At 41.7% G+C, this 11,392-nt stretch overlaps 1 protein-coding gene across 1 annotated transcript in view; it reads right to left on the bottom strand.

The window, feature by feature from the left end:
• Nucleotides 1-6,909: 6,909 nt before the first annotated feature.
• CASQ2 (calsequestrin 2) overlaps nt 6,910-11,392 on the bottom strand; it is a 72,113-nt gene continuing 67,630 nt past the window's right edge. Inside the window, exons 10-11 of the mRNA XM_012458880.3 lie at nt 9,419-9,493; nt 6,910-8,281 (exon numbers count right to left, since the gene is read on the bottom strand). Coding sequence (XP_012314303.1) covers nt 8,081-8,281; nt 9,419-9,493 — 276 coding nt within the window. The 3' untranslated portion in view covers nt 6,910-8,080. The remainder of the gene's footprint in view (nt 8,282-9,418; nt 9,494-11,392) is intronic.

The following is an 11,392-nucleotide window of genomic DNA, read 5'->3' as shown; positions in this document are numbered from 1 at the left end:
CATGCTGGAGAAGAAGGAAGGGGGAACCCGTAGGTGTGGCATGAAGCCAAGATGTGCTATTCAACTATGTGGTTCTGTTTATAAAAAAACACATACCATGTAACCATGGTGCTTTTGTTCTTAGTTTTTGCCTTTAGGTCCCTTTAAACTGGAAGTTCCTAATAATGTCTTTCTCAGGAAATATTTTGGGAGATGGGGTAAGGGATGGCAAGTGTGAGATGGGCTATGTCAGAGGTTGCTATGTCATAGATACAGTGCAGTTCAAAGTGCCATAAGTGTATATACATATAGTTAATAATGACACTTCATCACCATTCTAAAATACTGTTCTTCCAACCCTATCTTAAGTGACCAGTCCAGAAGGGGTTAAGCTGCATTCATCTGCTCTGGCATGTGCATTCCCAGCAGGGTGAAGAAAGGTCTAAATTAGAGAATTTATTTTCTCTCTCCCCCTTCCTCTCTCTCCCAGTGTTTGCATAGGAGAATGTCAGACTTTCAAGAATTACTGTTTCTGTTTTAAATTGAGTATTGATTTTTTACATTGACTTTGTATTGAGTTCTTTTTGAAAGAATAACAAAATAAAATGCAGGATCTTTGTAAAGCCTTTGCACTTTCAACCTCTTAATAGCTTGAGTTACTGGCGCAGCGGGAACAATGTAAATGACATTTAAAAGATTTAAGGTTTCAGAAAGCTGCATCCCACAATTGAACACAATGCATTTTTATTTCAATTCTTGGAACCAGTAGGCTATTCTTTATAAAAGGGGGTAAACTCTGCCCTAAGCCTAGTAGAGCATATGTTCATATTATAGGAGACAGGATTTCATTTGCCTTAAATGTTTATAGATTTTTAAAATAATTTTCAACCTAAGTTATTAAAATTAGAGCACTGAGTGTTAAAGAACTTAATGAGGAGTATATGTCTGAGATTGCTCTCTTCCCTGGTGATGTTTTCACTGGTAGATAACTTGTTCTTAAATTTGTACTTTTGAAGATAGGACAATTTTTATTGTCCATGAACCGGATGTTAAAAAGTTCCATACGCATTCTCAGAGGGGATTTTAAAGCTATGTGGTTCATCCACCCTTTGCGTTATCAAAATGTTAAGTCAAATGCATAATACTTTGGCTAAAGTTCATAAAGTAAGCCCTAGAGAAAATACTTGAACAGAAATTTTTTCCCCAACTTCATCGCCTCCCTCCCTTGTGCCTCCCACATGGCTCTGTTCTTCCCTTTTGACATCTACATAGAGGACAAGTTTTTTACAACAATTGGTAAGAGGCAGATGACCTGGTGTGTTTGCTGTGTGTGGTTCATTGCCTGGGGCTTGGGACTCCTTTTTTAATGGAGAGACTGGCTGTGCAGGTGTGTGTTGGACAGGGCTGAAGTGCTCACCCCTCTCCTCTCTATAGTAGGTGGTAGTAGTTGATTTCTCTCTCATTTTGCCTCTCATAATCACTTTGGAGTGCACGTATTTACCTAAGGGCTATAGCTTTGTGGGATGCTACGAGCATATTAGACTGACAGAAATTGATTACCTTGCCACTCCAACCCATGTACTGAATGAGGGTTCCAGCCACTCAGTGAAACCAACAAAAGTCAGTCCTTGGTTTACCTTCCAATCTGGGCCCTGCTGTGTAAGTCTCCCTAAGTGGGGATGCATATTTGTTTGTGCGTTTTTGTTTCCATATATGTGAGCATTTCTCTGAGTGTATTACTAGATGGATAGCACATTTATATATCAGACTCTTAACATCTGTGTTGTCTGTAGCAGATAGGTGTGTAGCTTGGCAGATACGTGTGAAATGTGTATATAGCTGAGTGTGTGAGGGTGTGTTTCTGCAGTCCCCTGTGTTTAAGAGATTACCTAATAACCCTGTGTTTTGAGAGGTCACTCTAAAACCAATGACTTCTCCCTCCCCTGCTTTATTCCTTTCCCTCACTGACACTGGCTCCTCCCCTGAGTAAATAGCTTTAGCACAGCACTGTCTTCTGGGGAGCCTGCTGTCCTGCAGGCAAGGCCATTAGACTCTTGCTTTAGGACTCTGCAAATCGCAAGAAACAAAGAAAGGTCAAGCTCTATGAGAATTACTGCCCAAACTTCACTACCCTGGAAGCCTTACTAGATATTGCTTAATGTAACTTACAAATTGGGCTTTATTTTTAAAAAGAAGTGATAGGTTACTTAAAGCAGCACAGAAATGTTAGCATATTTATTTAAATAGTCCTGCAGCAGAGACTCTGTGATTGTAAAGTGATTTAAGTATTTCTGGGTAGTGTTTGTGCTTTATGGATTTGTTACCACAAAACAAACAAACAAAAAAATCACTACTGTGAATTTACTACTATGTAACCTTGTGGTCGTATTTTATTATAAATAAAATATGAATTTCTCTTCTGCCCACCGTGCTTGATTGGTATTCAGTGCAGTAGTGAAATGAGATAGTTTAGACACTGTTAAAATAACTGCATTGAGCTTTGACAAAATGTATGCTCAGAAAATTCTATTTTGGATCACATGTTGACAAAACATGTTTGTCAAAGAAAGGAAAGGCTACTAACACATTTATCAGGTATTGTATATCACAGCCCGTGTTCCACCGAGCCTTGTTAGCCCCACATTCTTTCAAGATCGGAGTTATCTTAGTTTTTCAGGTGAAGAAAGGAAGATCAGAGACGAAGGGGTTTGCCCGGGTCTCATGGCTGGTTAACAGAATTTCAAACTAGATGTTGGATTCTAACCCCTCAGTCTTCTGTACCTTGAAGTATGGTCTAAATTATTTGACACTTCGGGATGTTGAGGAAGGACCTAGAGACACATCCTAGGGTGGAAGGCAGGATCTCTTGTTTCCCTTTGGATTTATGCCTTGTCCTTTGGGAAGCTTCTCCACTTTGCTGGCAAATATCTTGGCATATTTGATGGAAAGAACTTGAGAATCCTCCTTCCTTCTGGAAAACCCAGCTCTGCCAATGTTGTACCTGCCTCAAGACAGGGATGCTGCTGTTCCTTCAGCCCCCCTTTGCTTTTGCCTGGCCCCACCTGCTGCTCCCACTCTGCTGGCTTGGGCAAGATGTGTGCCTTGGGCCTTGGGTACAGGGGGGCAGGCAAAGGCTTGGCCTGGCCTCTCTCTGGTGACATGGCAACATTATGCCCCAACCTTCTTCCATGGTTGGAGTGAGAGGGGCTGACCGCAGCCCCATCCTGGGGGTATCTCGAGCTGGAGTCCCTGGCCTGCCTCCTTGACATAGGCGTTCTCAGCAAGCAGTTTGCATCCCACTGTTTTTCCCACACTTGTCCTCAAGACTTTTGACAGAGCAGACAAAACAGGACTTGGAAAACCATTTTTCTTTATTTTCATCTGTATTAAGTTTTGATTCAGTTGTCCATAAATCGTTTTCTGCCCTGCTGTTTGCTTTCAATGGAAGACAGTAGAGGGAAGGTGGTGCTCACGTCTCTCCTAGTTACATCTCATTAGGAATTAAGATGCGATGGATTAGAAATATAAAACTTCAGAATAAAATTAAATTAAAAATGTAAAACTTCGGGATAAAATTAACTTTTAGGGCTCTGTAAGTCCCTTTTTCCTGGGTCCTGTTACATTTCTACACAGATAACCCAATTTGTTTTGTCTTTAAATAAATCTCTTTACTGGGTTGTTTTAGAGTCTCTCCAGCAAAAGAACAGATTCCTAAAGCCGGATGCAGCACCATGAAAAGTTTCTTTTAATATGACACCAAGAGTCTACCATTTATGTCTCTCAGCTTACAAACATCAAGGATTCTTTCTGTCTTGGTGGAAGAAAGACACTTATTTTGAGCCTTGGGGACAAATGTGACAAACCCAGACTTTTAACAGTGTCTTTGGCACTTATCTTGGCACTGAAATGATATTTGGATCATGTTATTTGAATGTACAGTTGCTTGGTTTTGCACGTGCTTATATTTATCTGAGCTTTGACTTCTGGGAGTGGCCTTTTGTTGTGAACTTGCTTATCATTTAGGAGTGTTTAATTCTAAAAAGCCCTCAGCCTAAGGAAGCTTCATCTGTGGGGACCGGAGACTGTTGCTTAGGGAATTAGTGAGACTTGGGCATCTGATCTCCAGGTGACAAGTTTAGTTCAACTCAAGTTGTAGGGAATTTAGACAGTTGCCCATCATTGCCATTTAGGGGCCTTGCAGAAAGACGTGATAGTTGCTTTTTATTTGCCAGCACCCCTCAGTTATAGAGGCAATGGAACATTCACTTACTTTCCATCATCATTCTTTAAAAGAAATGTACAAAAATCTAAACTTTGGCAATAATTTCTTTTTATAATAGTTTACCGTAGGCTTTAATTAAATGGCAAACTCCTCTGGGACCCTTAAGTTATGGTGTGATTAACCAAATTGGATTTCCAAGTCATTTACGAACATAGAGTGCATGATGCCAGCAAAGATGAGGGTGGGGGCAGATACTGGTTCAGTGATTTAACTCACATTATAGATGACCCCTTCCTCAACAGAAATGCTACTGAGAGAACCGGAGAGGCCTGGGCCAAGCAGATCTTACTTGAGAGGAGATTATTTGATAATTGCTTTGGTTAGAAGGACTTTACATGTCTAGGTTTCAAGTCCAGCACCAATTTAGAAAGTTCAGAGATGAAACCACCTGTCTTTATCTAATAGAGTCATAACTGTTTGTGCAGAAATGTGGCCAGGGATCTTTTTTGTTCTTTCTGATTAGTTACTACTGTACTTTGTAACCAGGAGGGGCAGTTTTGCCAACCAGCCTCTGCTCAGGGTCACCATATGTATATGACAAGGCCTGAGTGAGTTCCTGCATGAACTGGGCGGTGAGCTCTTTTGAGACATTTGCAAGCATGCAAATGAATGAATGACGCTACCAGGAACCATCTGTACAAGTCCATTTACTTACATTCGTAAGGTTTATTCTATGAAGCTGCTTCTCGTTGTGACGTCAGTAACAGAGTTACTGTCTCTGATGGAACAGTGTACCTGTCATCCAAGTTATTTTGTTCCCTTTGGGTCCTCCAGTATAACCCCCCCATCCCAATTAACTGTAAAATGTTTTCTTTTACACATTACATTTTTTACACCGTAAACCTGGAAAATAAATTGAAATCTCAAATCGTATCTTTTTTTTTCTTCGTGTGATTATTTCAATCTAAAAAGTTGCTTACTTTTTCAGGGACATTTTTCATTCTTGCATAATTTTGAGACCTTCAAAATTTCAAGACAACCTGTCATGTTTCTATGAAAACCGAGACAATTATGATAGATTGGGAAAGTAGAGCTACCATTGTAACAAAACTACTGGTTGTCAATCATTTTAGAGTGAAGAAAATGTTTTAAATAGATAACTAAAATGAAATCCTTAGGATCTAAAACATGGAGATCTTCTGAGTAAAATATCTCCATCTTTTGAGTAAAACATCAAAACAGATCTTTTGAGTAAACCAGCAAGGGGAAAGATAGTTGAGTCAAATAAGAAGGAAGAAAAGTAACAGGCCTTGGGTTGATGTGGGAGGTGAATATTGGATTGTTCTTCTAAGTGGCTTGGGAATTCAAGTTAAATTATCAATTGATTTTAGATAGGTCTATTTAAAGGAAACGATTATTTGACAAAGAAATATGAAGCTTGTTTTCTGCTTAATTCAGCATAGAATCTCGACAGCACACAATCAACTGCTTACCTATTGCATGGACAGGAATTAGAGAAAGCGATTGACTAGGAGATATTCATTGGATAGATTATTGATAAGCTATTTCTTTGGGCCATTAAGCAAAATGTGCACAGTGTATATCTGCATAAGTAAATCCTGCTAATACGCCTTGTGTGCTATCATTGGGATATTTGTTCCCACCAAATTCCATGCTGAAATTGAATCCCCAGCTCAGCAGTGTTGGGAAGTAGGGTCTAATGGGAGGTGTTTGGGTCATGGATGGATCCTTCATGAATAGATGAATGCCCTCTCTGGAAGAGGTGGGGTGTGAGTGAGTACTCGCTCTGTTAGTTCCCTGGAGAGCTGGTTGTTAGAAAGAGGCTGGCACCTCCTCTCTCTCTCATGCTTCCTCTCTCACCATGTGATCTCTGCACACACTGGTTTGCCTTTACTTGCTGCCATGAGGGGAAGGAGGCCAGGCTTTCACCTGATGCCCAGTCTTGCAGCCAGCAGCATTGTGAGCCAAGTGAGTATTTTTTCTTCATAAATAACCCAGTCTCAGTTATTCCTTTATATGAATAAAAATAGACTAAAACACCTTGTAAGCTCTGTTACACAATATAAGTATTCTGGTTAATCAATTATTCATCCATCAACTCAATAAATGAGTATCTACTTTGTGATGGGCAAAGTGCTAAGTGCTAGGATACTAAGATAAATTTCTTGCCTCTAAGGAGCTTGCAATTTAGTGAAAATTTCAGTCTCCTTAAATGATAAGTGGCATGGTCCAGGGCTGGACAAAGCGCAGAGGGGACAGGGCACCCTCAGGTCACCTAGACAATTGGATAAATGGTGCTATCACCCACCCAGACTAGGACTCCATGAAGAGGAGAAGGAGATGTTTAGGGGAGAAGGCAATGAGTTCAGGTTTTGTTGTATTGAGTCTAAAATGCTTTACAACATCAAGTCAAGATGTCCGGAGGCGGTTGAATGAATGGGATTAAAAATAAGGTGAGGGGTCAAGGTTAAAGACTCAAATTTGGAGGTCATTAGTACATGGATAGTATTGATGGGCATGACGACACTTGGAAGAGTGTGTAGAGTAGACATGCTAAGAAACACCGTCATTTAAAGAGCAGGAGAGGAAGCGGGGCTAGAAAGGAAGAAATGAGGAGGTAGGACTGGAGCCAGATGAGAATGAGCACAGTTAGAAAAGTCAGAATAGGATTTTCAACAATGTCTGAATATTTTCCAAATATGAGTTTATTGACAGGATTAAGTAGTATTCCACAAAGGGATTGCTCTATTTTCAAAACATTTGCACAGTGTCTTACACATGTGCTAAAAGATTGAGAAAATAAATTAGAAAATTATACTGCACACTTAACACTAAAACTACCAAGCACAGTGTAACTTTTAGACAGCTCTGAAGGCACTTTGGGATTTTTTTTTCAGCGCCTCAGGGCATCATTACGAACTGCAATTATTGTTGCCCTGACCAACTGTGTGAGTACTGATAAGTGAAGAGTTAATTGACTGCTGGATAAAGCAACCTTTCATCTAAATGGGAAGGCTCACTAGCAGCTACAGAGAAGGGGTATTCAGATCCCAGCTTAGGCTAGGAAGCCAGCTGACCCAATCAGAGACATGAACCCATCAGAAAAATGTGAAACCTTTCGTCTTTCTAGTTTTCCCCCACCCTCCACTCCTGCTGCTGAATATGTGAGACTTGACAACTAGGGGGAAGTTCAGAGAGCAAGTCAACCTCCCAACCTCCATGGGTTGGGTCATGATGGTGACCTGTACACGTTTCTTTATCCAAGTTCATAATGTTATGAATGACCATCACTTGAAATAAGTTTAACAGAGCCATGAGAATATGATTTATAAGTTTGCTTCCAAGGCTGAGCCTTCCCTAAGAAGAACTGTCTTGGCTAGAGGAGGGATCTCAACTGACGTTCAAGGTATGGAGGGAGCTAAATCATTAATCATGTATCTTCCCTGGGCTCTGATTATAAGGTCACTTGATGCCTGTGCGTTAGCGAACTGTCAATTCTGTTACTGTCATAATCAAAGACAAGTAAACCTGTGTTAGGGAATTGTTCATCCCAAGCTGCCATGTTCAGGCACTGCCATGACCCTTGATGGTCTAGCAAAGAACAAGATCTGTTCCATGATAGTCAAGACAGTCAACATGGAGATAATTTCCCTTCTGTCCCTGCTAAGTGGGATTGCTGCATTTGAAAAGGCATTCGCTGAATGATACTGTTCCTGATGTGAAGGAAGAGGGAAAAGAGATGATGGAAAAGGGAAAGGAGCTGGCTGGGTGTGGGGCGGCTGCTTGCCACCACCTATGCTGTCTGTGTGGTAGTGGGTAGCTGTGACTTTGTTTTCATCAGAATTGCTTGGAGTTGGGCTACTCATCATTATCATCATCACTGTCATCCTCTTCATCAGAATTATCATCATCATCATCGTCATCATCTTCACCTTCATCTTCATTGTCATCATCTTCAGTGTTTATCTTTCCAGAAAGCACATCTTCAATCCAGTCCTCCAGCTCCTCAGCAGTTGGAAGGTCGTCATCATCTGGAATCTCCATCCAGACACTGTCAGCCTGCAGTGAGGGACAAAATGAATGAGTGAGTGAATGCATGAAGGCTGAGCCAGACCAGGGGTAGCTGTGCTGAGTAGCCGTGCTGAGTGCCCCCGAGTCTCTTACACTTATTAGGAATGTGCACATTGTTAAATGGAAATGCCAAACTGCAAAACGGAATGTGTAGTATACTGTTTGTGTAGCATAAAAGGAAATGTGTATCCCATTACTCAATGGAATATATATATGAATGACACTAGGGATTGGGTCAGGGGAGTAAGAAATACTTTTTCTTTTCACCTTCTATTTTACTGTTCTGTTTTAAAATGTTTTCACTTGAGCATATTTTAAAAGTTATGTATTATTATTATTAATTTTAAAGTAGTTTACAAAATAAATGAATGTAGATTTTGTAAACTAAATGAACATCTACCAACAGGGCAAAATGACATTGTTAACTGGCCCCCATTCTTAAGAGATTCTACCTGAATTAATTATGGCTCTAATGATCTTCTGTGATCATCCCTTTCTGTCCACTGTTTGCCTGGTTGTATCTGTCCCCACTTCGGTTTTATGATGGTGGAGTTGAATCAGATGTCTGATTCATCTGAGATCTAAGATTTCTTCACGTTCTGCCAGTCCACCTCACGAGCCTGTCCCACCCTCAGCTCAACAGTGCATGAATCATGAGGAGAAGCCCCTTACTGGTATATGATTTTCTTACTTCCCTTCTGCAGGCCTGGTCTCCTGGCTATGGCGTAGTTGCCTGCCTGGGATTCTGGGCCACGATGGCCCCAACACCCATTGTGCAATGATGGCTTCTGGTATGGGTTTCCTTCTGTAAAGAGACCTTGTTGTTCGTTGTTTGGCTTTGGGGGTAAATACTGGAGAGTTTGCTTGAGGGGAAATTTCCAAATCGTGATTCTGGAAAGGCTGGCCTGTAGACCAGAAAACTGCTCATGGAAGACAGCCATGGAACCACAGATTGGGACTGGCTCGGAGACCAGGCGTGGAGTATACTAGCAAGTTTCCTTGGGCAGGACCCCTGCCCTCTTCTGAAAAGGCAGGACTCCTATCGATGCTCCTACAATCTAGGCTGTGCAGCAGAAGACAGGCAGGCCAGGGGTGCCTGAGCAAGCCTTCACAGGGGGTACTCACATCTGTCACATTCACCACCCCAATCTGTGGCCTGAATAGGTCAATCTTGAAAGTCTTCTCCCAATAGGCAACGAGCTGCAGCAACAAAGATAAGATAAGACAGCAGGCAGAGGGCGTTCTCTGTGAAGGCCACTCTTTGTGGCTGGACCCACCCGCTGTCCCATTGCAGTAACTGGGTCACCATTTGTTAAAGGTCTTCAAAACAGCTGTGGGCACTTAGCAAATTGAAGACTTGGCCTCAGACTTTAAGCACCTCAAATAAGCATTAAATAAAAGATGACATAGCATAAATTATGGAAACATGTAAGTGTCTACAGCTGTAAGAAAGAATATTACAGAGGTGGTCTAATGTTGCTTCCCAAATTACTTGTGGCTCTTTTATAGTTTATAGAGCCATTTCCTCCACCTCTTTTTTAATGTCCTGTTTTAAAAATCCCTTATCTTGAGCCACTCCGCTACATGAGATAGCTGGGAAAACCATGATGGGTCATAAGTTGCCAAGTAAGAAGAAGTCTTCTTCATTTAACCAGGCTTGGACTCCATGTGGATAAATCTCTGACTGGGGCAAAAATAAAGGAGCAAGGGGCCACAGTTTGTTTGTTGTTTTTTTTTAATGGAGATGATTCAGTGGTAGAAAATCTCCCAAGCAAATATATGGCCTAAAGGGGACTAGGGATATTCAAGAACCTGGAAATAAGAAGACTCTGAAGATTTCTTCTTTGCAAACACCAAGGCAAACACATAGAACTGGCCAGAAGAGAGGCCAGGCGTGGCTCATGCCTGTTGTCCCATCACTTTGGGAGGCCAAAGTGGGCAAACTGCTGGAGCCCAGGAGCTTGCAAACAGCCTGGGCAACATAGTGAGACCTTAGCTCTACAAGAAAATTTAAAAATTAGTTGGGCATGATGCTGCACACCTACAGTCCCACCTACTCAGGAGGCTGAAGCAGGAGGACTGCTTGAGCCTTGGAGGTTGAGGCTGCAGTAAGTTGAGACTATGCCACTGCAGCCCAGGCTGGGTGACAGAGTAAGACCCTGTCAAAAAAAAAAAAAAAAAAAAGAAAGAACTAGCCAGGAGAACTGCAAACCATCTGCAAGCTTGTGTAACAAAACAGATAAAGTAGAAACGCAACCAGGCAGAAGCCAGATCAACAAAGCTGTACTGTATGCAGTCTTACACGGCCATGACTTTGTTATAATTACCCAGTGCTACGACATTGGTCTCAAGTGTCATGGAAGCCTCTGCCTTTGATTCACCCCTCCTCTACATAAGACTGATTTTGAGCACTCTTGAGATCCCTCTCAATTTTCTCTATTTAATCACAGTATCATCCGTCATGACCTATGCAACTAATGATAATTCCTGGAAGATAAAGTCATCATTCATAACCTAATGATAACTAGCTTATGCTGATTACCGCGGTAAGCTTTTACCTAAAGCAGTCGGTAGGCCAAGCTTTAGCATCATGTAGACCTCGGTTGGAATAGCACATCTATCACTCTCTAGCATTCCCCTCCCCAGCTGTCATTCTCTCCACCTTGTGACAGGGATTATAACAGTACCTACTTCACAGGGTGGTTGAGAGGATTCGCTGTGAAGAGGCATGTAAAATATTACTATGGTTCCAGGCATACAGTAGAGTATATCAGCTATGCTTATTATCTGAGATTATTATGTATTCCATGATTGCGTTTAGCATCCGAGGAGGTGGACTAGGCAGGAGCACTTGAAGAAACCCAGTGGCGGCCCCCATCCAGTGTGGGAGGTACCAGCGGGCTCGATTCATGTAGTGTACAAATTGTGCTCATTCTTTTTGAAAGCTAAGTATAATCAAAGCATTTGGGTGTCCACAAAGCTTTTGGGTGTTCATTGATCATGGACACTGGCAAGAGTGTGGACTTGAAGTTTCTTGCCTATTCATCGTGGGCTAGACACTACGCTAGGTCCTGGGAGAACACGGTGAACACGACAGGC

The sequence above is a fragment of the Aotus nancymaae genome, unplaced genomic scaffold, assembly GCF_030222135.1.
Source record: "Aotus nancymaae isolate 86718 unplaced genomic scaffold, 86718_ANA_hifiasm-v0.15.2.pri h1tg000007l, whole genome shotgun sequence".
Classification (NCBI taxonomy): Eukaryota; Metazoa; Chordata; class Mammalia; order Primates; family Aotidae; genus Aotus; species Aotus nancymaae.
Note: the sequence above shows the minus strand (reverse complement) of the source record. Positions and strands in the feature narration are given on the sequence as shown.